A 17,970-nucleotide genomic window follows, 5' to 3' on the forward strand; every position below is an offset into this window, starting at 1 on the left:
GAACTGCTTCCCTGCTGGGTAAGTGCTCACCTGTGCTCCTGACCCACACCTGCTCCCTCCGTCCCTCAAATTAGGGGCCTCTGCTCACGTCTGCCATCACCTCTTCCTCCTCCATCACCTCCACCTTCACCATTACCTCCCACCTCTACCACTACCTCCACCATCACTTCCACCTCCACCATCATCACACACCTCTGCCATCACCTCCTCTTCCTCCACCACCTCTACCTCCAATACTTCCCACCTACATCACCTCCACCTCCACTATCTCCCACCTTCTCCATCACTTCCCACCTCCTTGATCACACCCCCACACTTCCATCACCTCCCACCTACAACATCATTTCCACCTCCATCATCTCCCACCTCCTCCATCACTTCCCACCTCCTCGATCACCCCTCCCACACCTCCATCACCTCCCACCTCAGCTCCCCAGCCCATCACAGGGCCAAACCAGTGCCAGCTCTACCTCACGTTGTCGTGCCGCTGGATGTAAATCTTGTGGAAAATCCTCTCAGGGGGCTTCAGGAAGTCCTCCTTCATCTCCATGGCAACATTCCGAGGCAGGAGGCTCATGAGCAGCCGCTCCTGGACAGAAGAGACAGGCCTGTGTGACAAGCAGCTCCTCCCTGTGATCCCTGGACATGCCCAATCCAGTGACTGTGGCGCCAAGGAGCTGCCCTCCACGAGGGGCCCCAGGGCCTCCTCACACACGGCCGGCACGTGGTCCAGTCCCACGGACCCTGCCCAGCCCCAGGGCCTCCTCACACACGGCCGGCACGTGGTCCAGTCCCACGGACCCTGCCCAGCCCCAGGGCCTCCTCACACACGGCCGGCACGTGGTCCAGTCCCACGGACCCTGCCCAGCCCCAGGGCCTCCTCACACACGGCCGGCACGTGGTCCAGTCCCACGGACCCTGCCCAGCCCCAGGGCCTCCTCACACACGGCCGGCACGTGGTCCAGTCCCACGGACCCTGCCCAGCCCCAGGGCCGTGGTGGGCTGTGCCCAGGCCTGGACTGTCACTGCACAGGTAACTCGTTCCCAGAGCACTGGGCAAGCTTGCTGGGGCAAGCTCTCCCGTGTGCCCCAGCTCCAATGAGTGGGGGTCACAGGGAGGAGACACCGCTGCCTCCAGCCAGTCCAGCCTCACTCCCCACACCACCGCCCAACACAGCCTCAGGAGGGACCTCAAGGTGGGCTGCCCATGCCCAACGACAGACAGGAGCCCATGTTCCATAGAGATAAGTGACTTTGGACACAATGTGGCATTTTCTCCTGGTCTTGTCTTCTGATTTCTCCCAGACCTACAGGAGTCAAAGGTTCTCCACCCCTAAGAGTATGGACCAAATGCCTGGGCTTATCCACAGGAACCATGCTGCCCCCGGGGGCTCTGTCACCCTTTCTGGACCTTGGTTTCCTCCTCCGGTCTCCACCTCTCCTCATGGTGGAGCCTTCCCTGGCCTCAATCCCACTGGCCACACCGTGTCTGAGAAACCATGTTCCAGAAACCTGGGGTGAGACCCCCGACTCCTCCCTTAGTCCCTTTCACAGCCCCTCCCCAACCACACATACTCTGCTTTGGAAAGAAAATAAATTGCAGAATTTAGATCCCACCTGCAATCAAGTAAGACGTCCTACTTACAAGGGTGAACGTGGGGCAGGGAGGGGGCAGTAGTCCCTCCCTCGCTCTCTCTCCAGTAGCACCCCCCAACCCAGCTGGGCCCACAGCCCCTGGGCCTCAGTCTGTCAATGGAGGAGGCTCGGAAGGGGCCACGTGGGTTTCTGGCATCTCCCACTTAGACCAGGTGGCCGGCTGCAGTCCCCAGGTCCTGAGGTCCTCACAGACCCCAGTCTACCCTGCAGCATAAGACCCCATCCCTGACTGGGGGCAGCTGCTCCCCTGCGTGACATCCTCTGCAGGGAGATCACAGCAGCAGCAATGACAACAGTCCCCGACCCTAAAAGCCCTCCCACCTCCAGGAAATGGCCTCAGGGGCCTAGGGTAGGGGTGTGAGGGCTTCACCCCCTTGGCTCCAGATCATAAAGTTATTTTAAGATGGGAGAATGTGTCTGATGCACAGGAAGAGTCTCCCCAGGTGACGTATCCCCACATACACTTCTGAGGATGGAGGCCAGGCCCAGCCCCGCCCAGCACCAGGTGGAGCTGAGTGTGTGCACCCAGGTGAACCAGGCCTGGTCTATGCAGGGTGGGGGGATCCACGGTGGCCCCCACATGGCTCCAGGCTGGACAGATCCCCACACTCAGGAGGAACATCGCAACAGCATAGCAGTCCATGACACTCCATGACCAGCATGGGGAGAGGACCCTCTGAGACAGAAGTGCCAGTCTACGTGAGCATGTGAGGACAGCCTTGGGGACAGAAAGTCCCAGTGCCCTGGGCGTGGGAGCTGGTGTGTGACTTGAGTGTAGACAGGACCAGATCAGCCCTTCCTTAGCAGCGGGGCCTCTGGGGACGAACCTGAGCACCACCCATGGGCAGGAGCCTCTGCAGGCGAGCCCACTGTCCCAGAGAGTACTTGGCAGGGGGCTCACTCGGGCCACCATCAAAGGACCACCTGGAAGCTTCCAGAGATTGTCACTGCCCTGAGGTTCACGGCGGGGAAACAGAAGCAACTGGATGACAAGGCAGGCCACCCCGGAAGGGCCCTGGGAACACGCAGAGCCCTCTCTGCAGCCCCAGCATCAGAGGCGTCTACAAGCCCAGGCCACCTGCCAGTCTAGGGGCTCAGGGTGCACCCCAGAGCCCCATGCAGGGGGTCTCAGGGAGGAGAGTCCCAGGGCCTGCAGGACAGCTGCCTGGCCTCCCATCCCGACTCTGCCCTCTCCAGGGCCATTAGTTAAGCTCTGTCTCAATCCCATCCTGTCTATCAGGGTGATAACCACACCAACCTCCTCAGCAGGGTGTTCTGAGAAGGTCCTCACTGACCCTCAGGGGTCCCTATCTTGTATCACACCTCCCAGCACCTCCCATGACAGCTCTTTATGGCTTCTCTTTTTTGTCTCCTGCATCTTTTTTTGCCCCCAATTATTTTTATTAGTTGGAGGCTAATTACTTTACAATATTGTAGTGGTTTTTGCCATACATTGACATGAATCAGCCATGGATTTACATGTGTTCCCCATCCTGAACCCCCCTCCCACGTCCCTCCCCATCCCTTCCCTCTGGGTCATCCCAGTGCATCAGCCCCGAGCACTTGTCTCATGCATCCAACCTGGACTGGTGATCTGTTTCACACTTGATGATATACATGTTTCGATGCTGTACCCAGCAGGTAAAGGAACATGAAAAATGTCCTGCATCTTTTAAATCTGTCACCTGCTCTTGGAAAAGCACTCGGGTGTCGCCCAAGTCAAATCAAGCTAGGGAAACTGTCCTCCCCGGCGCCCGTCTCACAGCTTCCTTCTCCGTCTCACAGCCCCAGAACTGACCGCTCTCCCTGAGTGAGCTGCCGCCTCCCCCTCGGGGGTCCTGCTGAGGACAGCCCTCCCCTCTCTCAGTCTCTCCATCCCCTCAGCTGTCCTGCACGACTTGGAGTTAGAACAAGGAAACCGAGGCAGCCACCAGGAGGGAAGGGCTGAAAAGGCAGAGGGACACTGACCAGCCCGGGACTTCAAGAGGAAATCGGGGGGCAGGTATAGAGGGTTAGGCCAGGAGCTGCTGCAGCCCAGGGGTGCACAACCAGCGCAGCGTGGGGTGCTGAGACAGACGGCTGAGTTAGCCCTGCCCCAGGGTCCCTTCTCCACCACTAGCACCACAATCTAGCCACTGGTCCTCATCAGGGGACTTGAAAACCTGGAATGAAAACTATATTGTCCAGCCTCCTGTTCAACGAGATGTGGCCAAGGAGGTAGGAGCTGAAGGATCAAGTGGAAATTTCTGGAATATTCCCTAAAGACAGCTTGTTCTTCTTCCTTCCTCCTGTTGCTGGGGATACAGTCATGATGGCTGGATCTGTACTGACCATCTTGGTTCAGGAGGATGAAAGCTACACGCTAGCAATGGCAGACCATTTAACTAGATGGAGACTGCGTTGTGAGGATTGCAAGGGTCAGATCTGCATCACTGGTCATAAAGTGCCAGCCCTGGAATATGTATGTAAGAGAAAAAGAGTTATCTCACTTGCATAAGCCACTGTCATATGAAGTTCCTAACAGGAGGCTATATTTCTGACCAAGGGCTCAGCATTAACTCCATCCACAAGATTAGTGATAGTGCCTGAAGCCAACACACATTAATAATCAAGACTTGAAAGTACACAACCTCGCCCACAGGGAGCAAAGCAGCCAGCCATCTGAAAAGATCAAGCGCCCATCCCTGATTAAAAACAAAAAGCAGCAAACAACTTAGCTGGCTGACATCATAAAGATAATACCTGAAATCCACATCCAATTCCAAACCCAGCCCTAAAGCCTCCGGCAGCAATAAACATTACATTAGAAGCAGACAGCTACATGATGAGTTCTAACTAGTGAAATAAGATACAAAGCCAGAAATCAAAGGGACAAATTTATAAATATGAATCATACAAAATATCCCAGCATCCTATGAAGGCTATATAAAAACCTCAATGTTTATCTTGATTATCAAAATGTGACTTAATATATTAACCTTAATGAACATTAGATATTTAAACAACAATTATGAAGACTCTGTTTCTGAAAAGATGGAAAAGCATTTTTCCCTATTCCCCCACTAAGTACACCAAAAGTCCTGGACATTACATATAAAATAGTCATCTGAAGGCTCTGAAGGCAGAGGGAAGGAGGCAGAAATCTCTGTACGAGCGATGGCCTGGAGGTGAGGGCCTGGACTTTCTTTTTGCCTTACATATCCCAGACTGGGTGCTGGAATGTGGGTGGCCCAGAAATGTCAACAGGCACAGCAGTAAGCTCCAATAAATTCGACCCTCTCTGACTAAAAGATCAGGACAGGGGTAGCCTCATGAGATGGAAACTGCTATACAAAAATGGTCCCACTCCAGGCAAACCATTCCAAAAAACCAGTAAAGCTCCATCCTCGCCAGGCTGGGGAGTCAGAGAAGCCAGGCAGAGAACTCTGCCTTCACTCTCCACCAGCAGGTAACACCCAGTGCACCCCACCAACCCCGCTCCACTGCATCAGCAGAGACCAAGGGCTTTCCTGCTCCTCCCTCCAAGTCAGAAGCCAGAACTCTCCTGCACCACAGTAAGGAGGCACCCCCACCACCATAAGGCCCAACAGAGGCTCCGTGTGGAACCTCGACTTGGACCTCAACAAGGAAGTATTGAGGTTGTGGTCTCCCCTTTCCCCTACCAAGTGAAGTCATAGAGAGATAGCCAAAAGAAAAGGTTCAAACAAGACACAGAGTCTCACACACAATACCCCAGTTGTCCAGGTTCCAGTCAGAAATCACTCATCATACAAAGAACCAAAATAACCTCAACAAATGAACAAAGGTTATCAACAGACTCCAACACCAAAACAATAATCAGAATAACTAGCAAGATGTTAAAGCCATTATCCTAAGAATGATTCAATGAACAACTACAAATATGCTTGCAAAAGTGAAAAAACAGAAACTCTCAGCAAAGAAATAAAAGATACAAAAAAGAATCAAATGGAAATTTTAAAACTAAAAAAAAAAAACTGAAATAAGAGGCTCAACAGATGGAAACATCAGAATGGAGGGGACCAAGGAAAGTTTAGTGAACTTGAAGACAGAACAGTAGAATTTGACCAAACTGAAAAACAGAGAAAATAGACTAGAAAAATAACAGAAGAGTAGAAACAACCCAGACATCCATCAATAGATGAATGGATAAACAGTGTAGTCCAATGGAAGCAACCTAGATGCCCATCAGCAGACGAATGGATAAGGAAGCTGTGGTACATATACACTATGGAATGTTACTCAGCCATTAAAAAGAATTCATTTGAATCAGTTCTAATGAGATGGATGAAACTGGAGCCCATTATACAGAGTGAAGTAAGCCAGAAAGATAAAGACCATTACAGTATACTAACACATATATATGGAATTTAGAAAGATGGTAACGATAACCCTATATGCAAAACAGAAAAAGAGACACAGATGTACAGAACAGACTTTTGGACTCTGCGGGAGAAGGAGAGGGTGGGATGTGAGAGAACAGCATTGAAACATGTATGTTATCTATGGTGAAACAGATCACCAGCTCAGGTTGGATGCATGAGACAAGTGCTCGGGCCTGCTGCACTGGGAAGACCCAGGGGGAGCGGGTAGAGAGGGAGGTGGGAGGGGGGATCAGGACGGGGAATACATGTAAATCCATGGCTGATTCATGTCAATGTATGACAAAAACCACTACAATATTGTAAACTAATTAGCCTCCAACTAATAAAAATAAATGGAAAAAAAAAACAGTGTGGTCCATCCACACAGTAGAATCCTATTCAGCCATAATAAGGAATGAAGCACTGACCAATGGTACAACATAGATACACCTTGAGAACAATATGCAAAGTGAAAGAAGCAGACACAAAAGGCCACATACTGTATGATTCCACTTAAAAGAAACTTCCTGAGCAGGCAAACCCATAGAGACAGAACACAGATTAACAGTGTCTAGAATAAGGAGTGACCACTAATGGGTACAGCTTTCTTTTTGGGGTGATTGAAAATTTTCAAAAAATAGATTATTATAATGGTTACACACTCAAAATATCAGAAGTCATTTAGTTGTTTTGAACTTTAAATTGAACTTAATAGTATGTAAATAGATCAATAGGTTTTTTTTTTAATTAAAAATAAATAACAACTATGGTGGTTTCTAAAGGTGCTGTGAATGAGCCAGATCTGTTTAAAAATCACTTATATCACTTATCACTTACCACCCTATATCACTTAAAAAGAAATTTTCTCTCTCTTGATAAATTTCGTCACACAATGGGAAATCAAAATTGTCAACATTTTATTTACCTTGTTAGAATGACAAACTGAGCATACACTTTGTAAACAATTGCATGCAATTTTGGAATTATGACCTAATAATGGCATTTGAGGCATGTCAGGGACTTTGGAGTGGTGGCCTCTGCAGTCAGGGCAAGGACACTGATCTCAGGCTCCTTGGCCGGGTTGCAGGGAGCAGTAGGGGGGAGGCCCCAAGGAGCTAAGGGGTGACCTTCAGAGGCCTCTCACTCCCTTCCCTATGCTCCCCAGCTCTGACAGGCTCAGACCTCAGGGTTGGACCCCAGGGGAGCTGTGATCACCTGAGGCCCCCAAGTGGTCTCTGTCCACTCCCTACCCCCACTCAGTGGAGCAGGTTGTCCAACTCTGCCCCAACTCTACCCAAGCTGAAGGAAGACAGAGCTGCAGCTTACCAACCTGCCTGCCCTGACTGGAATACCTGTGTGCCCCACCCCACCCCCATTTGCTGAGTGAAAGCCACCTACTGCTCCCCGTCTCCCAGCCTCCTCTACCTGGCAAACTCCTACATAACCTTCAAAGGCCCAACAAAATATTTCTATATTTCTTCCAATGCACATCACCCCCCCCCAACCATGTAGCATGCTCCTCAGACCCCCCCATCCTCCAGTTGGGCCTCCCCACAGGAGCCAACTGCTGCTGTGCCCCATGCAGTCCCACATTTGGCTGAGACCAGGTTCCCTCCATTCCAGGGTCTGTGGAGCCATAAGCCAAGCATTCAGATGTGCCGGGTCAAGGATGACCACCCTCCGCAGGAATTCCAGCTGGGCCTCTCCCAACCCACTTGGCACCAAGAGGCAAAGGGCCTCAGGGCAGATACCACTCATGAATGCAGGACTAGGGGGCAGAAGCTGCTCCCCTGTGTGTCTGTCTGACCTGCATTTCTGAGAGTCTGGAATTCTGGCTCCATCCTCCAAAATCATGAGCAAGGTTACCTTGCACTGTCACAAGGAGTTTCTGTCGTATGGATGACCAGCTTGGAACAACATTTTCCTCAGAAGTTTCTGTGACTCAGCTGTAGAACCACTGGGGTCTGGTGATGACTCTGGGGCAAGCTTGTCATTACTGAGTCAATCGTTTTAATGATCATAGGATGTTTCAGGCTTTCTTTTTCTTCTAGAATCAATTTTAGTAACTTAACACCTTTCTGGGAATTTATCCATTTTGTCTAAGTTTTCAAATATCCTGGCAAAAAAAAAAAAAAACTAAAAACCTCTAAGTATTTCCCTCTTATCTATTTTTAACCCAGCTTTATCTCTGTGGCGGGTACATTCCCGTCCCTAATCATCTTGTGCCTGCTCTTTCTTCTTGGTCAGTCTCTCCAAGGCTTTTCTGTTTCAAAGAACCAACTTTTGTCTGAAACTGAAAGAGACCTATTAAAAAGACCCTTTCACAGCCCTTTGGAATATTTTAACCCAAAACCTCTGTGTGAGCCTTTTCAATGGCTGAGGAGACGTGGGCTATAAAGGGAGAAAGTGGGCCATGGCTGGTTTGGGGGGATTCTGGGCTGTGACCACTGCTGTCCTCACTGTATCACCAGCTACTTTGTCACTCACCTTATCATCCTTCCCACATCATTTAAATTCTTCACCCCAGCCCTAGTTCTCAGGTTTATAAAACAGAACGAAGTTCTTACATGCTGCACTATGGACACAGAGGCCTAAAATTAAAGATCTAAGAACCTAGAGGAAATAACCCTTTCAGATCAAGCTCATTCATCTGTTTTGCCAAGACCTTGGGGGACAGGACAGAGTTGGGCCGCTCTGTGTAGGGGCTACTGTCTGTTCTGATTGACTGTGGGGGGTGCAGGGGGTCACTTCAGCATATACAAGTCTCTCTTATAGGAGTCAGCCTCAGGGACACTGACAACTCAGGTAGCTATTTCAAAATATAGCCAGGAAACTTCCAGAACGAGAGTGTGCCCCATGAAGCAGACGGGCCCCCTGCCCATCCTCTCCAGCCCCTCTGCTCCTGCGGGCTGCACTGAGGAGGACAGACCACTTCAAACATTCCCACTGTTGACAAGGTCGGAGGAGGCCTTGCTCTGGGAGACATGTCTGGGGAGACCATGCCTGCCCACATGTGCAGGGAGAAGGGCAGGAGATAAATACAAACTCAGATTTTGTAGACAAAGCAGGTGGATTTTCTTTTAAAACAGCAACTGCAGGGCTAATTAGCTCAAAACAATGTAGGAGGGGAGGGGATGTTCCTGATTACTGGAGCAATTATCACCTTCTTCTCAGGGTTGCCTTAAAAATCCGTGATTACAGGCATGGAATGCCCACGGCTGAGAGGGGGTGAGTGGTGAGAACTCACAGTGGCATCCTTTCCTACGACAGTCAGAGGCTCTCCCCAAGGTTTGTGATGAAGCGCACCCTGAAACCTGCACAACTAAATCACTTTGCTATACACCTGAAACTATTAATAACACAGTATTATAAACCACAACCGACTCCAGTACTCTTGCCTAGAAAATTCCATGGATGGAGGAGCCTGGTAGGCTACAGTCCATGGGGTCGTAAAGAGTCGGACACGACTGAGCGACTTCCCTTTCTTTCTTTCTATAGTTCCTTTTGGAGAAGGAACTGGCAACCCACTCCAGTGTTCTTGCCTGGAGAATCCCATGGACGGAGGGACCTGGTGGGCTACAGTTTATGGAGTTGCAAAGAGTTGGACACCACTAAGCAACTAACACACACACACACGCATTGTAAACCAACTGTGTGCGCTTAAGTCACTAAGTCGTATCCGACTCTTTGTGACCCTATGGACTGTAGCCTGCCAGCTTCCTGTGTCCACAGAATTCGCCAGGCAAGAATACTGCAGTGGGTTGCCATTTCCTTCTCCAGCGGATCTTCCTGGACCAGGGATCGAACCCATGTCTCCTGAATTAGCAGGCAATTCTTTATCACTAAGCCACCAGGGAAGCCCCTATAAACTAACCATACTTCAATAAAAAAGAAGTAACTGATCAACATGGGCAAGAACAATGTTGGCAGCAGATTTGTGCAGAGTAGGCACGTCCCAGGGAGAACACATCTCCTGCGGCTCAGGAGAAACATCTGCTTCAAGCCACGAAGCACAACCTTCTCCTGCCTGCCTCTCAAAGCCTCCAAACTCGATACCTCCAGGAGGATACTCACCCTGGAAGAGAGGAAAGAACAACCCACCAACTTCTAGAGTATCTGCCCTCCACCTGCCTCCAAGTCCTGCCTCCACACCGACCCCCCAAACCTGCATCTGACCAACTGTCTGACCTGCTCGAACACATCAGAGGCCCCACGTCACAGGCACATGGTCACATGCTCATGCACGTCCTTCCACAGAGTGCAAAGCCCAGCCTCCCTCTCCAGCTTGGCCTCTGCGCTCAAGCTCCTCCCCGACTCGGCCTCATTCAAGGACCCCACTCCCACCCCTCCAGCCCCAGCACAGTGTCACCCCACCTCCTGCAGAGGCTGATAAGGGCATACCTGCTGTCACACAGGGGTCTCTCTGCAGCCAGATACCCCAGTGCCCCCTCCAGAACTGGGGTGCACCCCCAGCATCGCCTCCACAAAACTGGGCTGCACCCACCAACATCACCCTGGCTGCCGCCTGATGGGGTTAGGGCCTGGAGAAGACTCTAGAAGCAGCTATGGAACTGGACTGCTCTGCGACTTGAGCTGAGACATGAAAACACAAACAGATGACAAACCTATATGGCCAGGGCACCCCTCACCTGCAACTCAGGAGGCTGTGCTTTCCACACTGACACAGAAGCATGAGTTGGGCAGAGGTAGCTAGCCACCTGCAGGCTCCCCTGGCCCAGCCAGGCTGTCCCCGGGCAGGCTTTGATGCATCAAGTGCCTACGGGTGCTTGAGAGCCCCGGAAGGGTGCTAGAGCCCCATGTGAGCTCGAGGGTTCCCTTCTGCCACCCAAAGAGACAAGGCTCCCTGAGCTAAAAACAGTCAGGCAAACCAGAGGCAGGGAGCAACCTGAGTGCCGGGTACAAGGCCGCTCAGGGAGACAGCTGTCCTGTGATACCACCTGCCGGTTCCAATCGGAAACACAGAACAAGTCAGGATGCTGCCTCGCCCCCTCGCAAGATCAGCCAGGGGAACTCATGGGGATGACCCATCCTCACTCACCTCCACATTCCATGCGCTCAGCTCTGCAGCAATAGATGAAACCACCAAGGAAGATGACTGATAGATTGGAAAACATGAAAGATTGAGTTTTTACACAAAGAAAAGCAGAGCTAGAGGAACAGGCTTGGGCAACACGGGGACCCCTTCAGATGAAGCACCAGCCTTTCTCTAGTGAGAGGCTCGTTCAAACTCACAGGAAAGTCAGAGCATGAACGGGCAAAGGATTAGAACACGCACTCCACAGAAATACAAATGGTAAGCATGCACGGAGAAGTGGCCACGGCATTAGTAACCAGCATCTGAATAAACGGGAGGAACCGAGTTCTGACAGGAAGCGGGGAGAAGGGGGAGGGAGGGAAACAGTGGGTCAAAGCAACAGTGGGAATACACACCAGAACCCCGAACGCTGGGCCCACCCCAGCTTTCCCACCCATGGGACTGGGCAGGCCTGAGAATCTGTATTTCTGACAGGCTCCCTGTGAGGCTGGCTCTGTTGGCTCCAAGACCCCACTCAACCACTGCTCCCCAGAGCCCAGTGTAACTAATTATTACTTATAAAGATAAAAGGAAGCACAACATGTTTTGGGAAATGCCCAGGACCCAGGGAGAGAAATAACATCCTATTTGCACTACTGAGGATGTAACCAAAGCTATTTCAAATCTATATGAATAAAGATACTTATGAAAAAGAAACATTTTTTAAAAACAGTATCTAAATGTCAGATGCCAGACGTGCATGCAGGAAGCAGCAGCTGTTTTCCTTTACCTTTAGAGCACCGGGTGGATACACCTATGAGAAATAAGTCAAAATGCAGAAATAAAATCCTATATACAGCACAATGACAATGATGTGGGGAGAGAATGTGCATAAGGACAAAAACTTGAAGATACGGAGCATTCAGCTGGGTTGATGGATTGGGTGACATTTACCATTTTGTAGATTGCCTGCTTAAGAACATCAGGCCTGCTATCAGAACTCAGACATGTCTCTGAGCATCCACGAGTCTGGGTTTCCTCAGCTGTGGGGCTGAGAAAATAAACTCTTGCTCTCGGAGCTGCAGAGAAGCAACACATGAACAGCAGCAGAGGCTGGGATGCAACTGCTCCATGAGATGAGAGCAGGAAAGCTTGCTCAGCCACTGTGTTCCCAGGGTGGGAATATGGGCACAGGGGGAGAAACACATGTGCAGAGCCCGCACGTGCGGCCAGCATCCTCACCACTGACAGGCAGGACCCACCTGAGGGACAGAGGGAGCATCAAGCATTTGAACATGTTTTAAGGGTGGAAGCTAGGTAGTCTATAGGAAAAGTGGCAGGAGTAAGAAAAGAAATGAAAGACAAAATCAGAGAAAGTAAGTCCAGAGAAAACCATAATTCTAAAAAATACATGCACCCCAACATTCACTGCAACACTGTTCCCAACAGCCGAGACATGGAAGCAACCTAAGTGTCCACAGACAAATGAATGGCTAAAGAGGATGTGCTATGCTCTTATACAATGGAGTATTACTCAGCAACAAAAAAGAACGAAATAATACCATATGTAGCAACATGGATGGACCTAGAGATTATCATACTAAGCAAAGTAAGTCAGACAGAGAAAGGCAAATATCAAATGACATAGCTTATACATGGAATCTTTAAAAAAAAAATGATACAAATGAACTTAAAAACAGACTCACAGACATAGAAAACAAGCTTATGGTTACCAAAGCGGAAAGGGGGGGATGCATAAATTAGGAGTCTGGGATTAACATAAACACACTACTATATATAAAATAGATAACCAACAAGGACCTACTATATAGCACAGGGAACTCTATTCTGTAATAATCTCTAAGTGAAAAGAATTTTTTGGAAAAAAAAATGTATAACTGAATCACTCTGCTATATACCTGAAACTAACAGAACATTATAAATCAATTGCACTGCAATAAAGACAAATAATTTTTTTTAATTAGAAAATGTGGGAAAGGAAAACATTTGAAAGGAGATGGAGAAGAGGGAAAACAGAGGGAATGCAAAGGAAGATTCAGATTCATCCACACAAGAATGGCCCCCACATCAATCTTGCCAGCACTTCAGCCGATGTATTTAAGGGGAGAGAACTCTGAAGACTCACTTTGGGGATCTCTTGGACGTGATGAAGGTAAGGACACCAAGTTCAAGGCCCTCTAAGCAACAAAGACTCCACATTGGTGCTAATGATGCTGGTCTGGAAAAATGTTCAGGACACAGCCCCAGAAGATACATTCCTTATACCTGAGCATGCACAAGTATACACATGTGTGTGCACACATATACACACATCCACATGCGCACATCCACACAAATGCACACATATCCACAACCATACACACATGGACATGTGTACCCAGACACACAGGCATGCACACAAGATCCACATGAATGCAAATCCACATACGTGGATATACCCACACACTAACATGAGCACATATACACATGTATACATTTTCACACATGCCCCACATACTCAATACACACGTGTACAGAAATACAAATCCACACATACATGTGCACACAAAACACACATGTGCGCACCTGCACATCACACATGTGCACATTTCCTCACAGACAAGCAGTTCCCACACCCATACACCACTCACAGACAAAGCCACCCACAGATGTACGCACGATCTAAATATACATAAGCCACCTACTTCTAAATGATATCCAACTTTTACTGTAAATACTAGGCATCATTACAATACCTATAAATGGAAATGTGTACATTTTTAAATATACAGTCAGTACTTCATGCCTTATATTTACCATAATAGCATCTCATTTATAAACCCATCCCATCCATCCCACCCCAGGAAAACAAGCCTCTGCACCTCCATAAAGCCCAGGAGTCTGGGGGCTCCTAGCTGAAGGCCTCGCCCAGAGCGCTCAGAGTGGCCTGGTGGTCCCAGGACAGCAGCAGAGGAAACATCACTGCAGGAGTGAGCCCGGGACACACAGCTGACAGTGGCTGGGGCGGTGGGAACCCAGCCCAGCTCCCTCCAAGCCTTTAGGTCACAGGGTACAGTGCTGCTGCCCCCAGGGCTGGCAGGAGCCAGGCGGGGTGCTCTGCGGCCTCGGCCACACTCAGCTGTGGGACTGCCGTGGTGACCACCACTTCCTAACAACTCAGCCCGTCCAGAGACACAAAGCCCGGCTCTCCTCTGCCTCCACTTAAGGCCTGCAAAGGCCCCCGGGCATCTCCTCCACACTCCGGTACCACATATCACCAACAGGCAAACTGAGGCCACAGGTGGCAGTCCTTCTGTCTTCCCTCCCACAGTGCCCCTGACAACTGTCCTCTCTTCCCCGCCAGGCCGAGGGAGCGGGCCCACAGAGGCGCAGGGGCCAGTGGGGGCCTGAGACCCCTATCTGACTCTCAGGTGAGTCAGGCTGGCCCCACTCCCAAAGCCCTCGGTGTAGAAGACTGTGAGGCTCCATCCCCCGACCCCGGGCCCCCCACGCCCCTCTAGGTGAGACCCTGGTCACTGACCTGCTTCTCATTCTCGTCCTCCAGCCTCAGCCGGTCCTCAATGCAGTTCCGGGCCTGCAGGAAGGCCTTCCTCTGGGCGCGCTCAGCCAGGATCCTCACGAAGACCCCATACATGTTCACACCAAGGAAGAGCAGAGCATTGGCACCCAGCTGGAGGGAAGAGAACAACGCAGAGGGCTGCACCAGGGGCCTGGCTCTGCAGAGGCTCCTCCACGTCCTCCAACCACCAGCCCACGAAATGACCATGCCAGTTAGACCCACGTGCCAAGCCAGCCTCATGTGGCCACAAGCCAGGCCTCATCCTGCACCCTTTGAGGGGTCATCTGTGCTATAGGCTTGTCATGTAATGGAATAGTGGGCAAGGATGCAAGGTGTGTCCCCCAAAATTCACATGGAAGTCCTGACCCCCAATCCCCCAGGAGGGGCTATACTTGGAGACAGGGTCTTTCAAGAGGTAATCAAGAGAAAGTGAGGCCGTCAGGGCGGCCCTAATCCAACATGAGGGGCCTCCCTGGTGGCTCAGTGCTAAAGAATCCACCTTCAATGCAGGAGACATGCGTTCGATCCCTGGGTCAGGAAGATCCCCTGGAGAAGGGAATGGCAACCCACTCCAGTATTCTTGTCTGAGAATCCCATGGGCAGAGGAGCCTGGTGGGCTACAGTACACAGGGTCACAAAACAGTCGGACACAACTTAGTAACTAAACAACATCAACAACAATCCAACATGACTGGTGTCCCTATAAGAGGAGATGGGGACACAGACACACATGGAGGGACGGCCTTGTGAGGACACAGGGAGAAGGTGGCCATCGACAAGCCGAGGAGAGGCCTCGGGAAAGACCAGTCTCCAGAGCTCTGAGAAGTAACATTTGTGGTCTAAGCCACCCAGCCTAGGCACTTCATTACAACAGCCCAAGGAAACACTACACCTAGAAGCTTTGAAGGTGAAGACAGAGTGGTTATTCCCATAAAGGCAACATGGAAAGCTCTGCAGAAAAAGAGTGAAGGCGAGTTGATTAAAAACAAAAAAGGAAGAATGGCATTTGGGTACAAAGTGAACTCTTGTATGTATGAAGATGAAGAAAATGCAGTGTCCAGAGCCTCTGATGGCTCCAGTTCTCACTCCACGTCAACAGACAAGAAGGCAGAAAGGGACCCGGCCAGGAAGGACCCCTTCAGGACAGCTTCTGCCCAGGCTGGGAGTTAAGGCAGGAAGTCTGAGGACCACAGTGTCTGACCGCTTCCTGCTTTCACCTGCCTAAATGCAAGTCCAGTCCAGACTACTCAGGACTGAGCTCGGGGGACTTCACAGGAACCCACGACACATGAAGGTCACATCACACGGAGTGGCAGGGCTGGGGATGGATCAAATCCTATGTCCCCTGCTCAGCCTCCTCAGCTGACCTGTACCTACCCCTCGTGGCCACAGGGCCCAGGGCCAGACAGAGGTGCCCTCCATTGACCAGCAGGACCCCAGCACATCCCCCTGGAGCCCCCAGGCCACTGAGACAGAAAGGACCCCCACCCACCTCCCTGTGAGGCTGCGGTGTTTATAAAACCGCTGCACCCACCCACCCCCATCACAGTCACTGTAAAAATGGATGATTTTATGTTTGATTAAACTCCAGCATTTCCTGCAGGTTCTGAGTGTCACTGCTCCTCATGGATTAACCCAAAATACTCCCCACCCAGGACTGATGTCACACACAACTACACAGGACAAACAAACACAGTGGCAGATGGGACAGCAGTCCACGATCAGAGGACACCTTCCAGAGTCCAGGCAGTGATGGGCAAGGTGGCCCAAACAGGGAGAGTTGAGGGACAAGGACAGGGAGACCAGGGATGTCGCAGTTGGCAGTAACATCCATCTAGAGACACGGAAACTGTTCACAGGAGGACACGGAGACAGGCCAAGCAACTGGAATCCGCAGGACCCCAGCACCCAATGGTCATCTCCCTAAAACTCCAGCAGGGGAGTGAGCTCCCAGCAAACTCAACAGGGACAACTCGTCCACTTACACTTGGCAGAGGATGGACACATGCTTACACCTAACACAGACTGTGTACACAATACTCTCCTGCAAATCACCTCTTGGATCCTACCTCTGCCCCCCAGAGACAGGGACGGCCACCCTGAGAGGGGTCTAGGAGAACAGCCAAACGTCCAATAAAAATGGTGCCGCCGTTACCTGGAACATCGCATTGTGACCTGACCATCTCCATGTGACCCTGGACAGTTCTATATGACCTGACCAATTCCATGTGACCCTGATCATCTCCCTGTGACCCTGATTATCTCCACACGATCTCATCATCTCCACGTGACCCTGAGTATCTCCATGTGACCTGACCATCTCCAAGTCAGGTCCTGACACCTCCATGACCTCATCATCTCCCTGTGACCCTGCATGTGACCCTGATCGCCCTCACTGTGACCCTGAACACCTCCAAATCTGAGTGCCCCCCGAGCTGGAGCATCCATGCTTTAACCAGATGCAAGACTGGAACACAAATGCTTCTCTGAGGCCAGTGCCAGTCAGTCTCAGGCCCGGGGGCCAGCACTGGTGCTCCCAGGGCAGCTGCACTGGGCCCCGGTACCAGACAGTATTTTCTGTGTCTAAAGGACCATCCGCTGTGTTCTGGGATCGGTTCATGCCAGTCTGTTGATGAAGGCACTTTTCTGGTGGCACCAGGAAGACCAGCGTATATGAAACAATACGTTGCACATTGGTAGAATCAATACTTGGTCTTCCCAGGTGGCACTAGTGGTAAAGAATCCGCCTGCCAATGCAGGAGACATAAGAGACATGGGTTCGATCCCTGGGTCCGGAAGATCCCCTGAAGGGGACATCCTCACGGTTGTGCATGGCACAAGTGCATGGCAACCCACTCCACTATTCTTGCCTGGAGAATCCAATGGACAGAGAAGCCTGGTGGGCTACAGTCCGTAGGGTCACAAAGAGTCAGACACGACTAAAGTGACTTAGCAGACAGGCAGGCAGAATCAATATTTAAACACATACTAAGTGTGTTTAAAACACCCACAGGTACAGTGCTGGACAGGTTTCTAAAAATTTAAACAACAGTGAGTCTTTGCACAAAACACTCATCTCCCAGTAGACCCTTAATCATTTATGGCTTCTGCACGCTGTCCTAGCCTCGATTTAAGGTTCTGAACATGGAGACGAGATAACACACAGGACGCCTCTTCTGAGATGCTGTCCAGCCCAGCACCCCTGCAGTGAAGCCCTCAGCTGTCACCGTCAGGTGGAGGACAAAGTCCACCTGAGGGGCCAGGCACCCAAGGTCAGCTGAGCACAAGGTGCACGAAGCCACAGGTCACACTTGAGC

The 17,970-nt window shown here is 50.8% G+C and overlaps 1 protein-coding gene across 2 annotated transcripts in view; it reads right to left on the bottom strand.

The window, feature by feature from the left end:
• ADCY1 (adenylate cyclase 1) overlaps window positions 1–17,970 on the bottom strand; it is a 105,010-nt gene that overhangs the window by 75,435 nt on the left and 11,605 nt on the right. For both annotated transcript variants that reach the window (XR_006268580.1, XM_043463435.1), the window contains exons 2-3: window positions 14,615–14,764; window positions 471–589 (exon numbers count right to left, since the gene is read on the bottom strand). Coding sequence is in view for 1 of the 2 variants with exons in the window: in XM_043463435.1 (XP_043319370.1) it covers window positions 471–589; window positions 14,615–14,764 (269 nt within the window). In the remaining variant the exon portion in view is untranslated. The remainder of the gene's footprint in view (window positions 1–470; window positions 590–14,614; window positions 14,765–17,970) is intronic.

Source organism: Cervus canadensis, chromosome 3, assembly GCF_019320065.1.
Source record: "Cervus canadensis isolate Bull #8, Minnesota chromosome 3, ASM1932006v1, whole genome shotgun sequence".
NCBI lineage: Eukaryota > Metazoa > Chordata > Mammalia > Artiodactyla > Cervidae > Cervus > Cervus canadensis.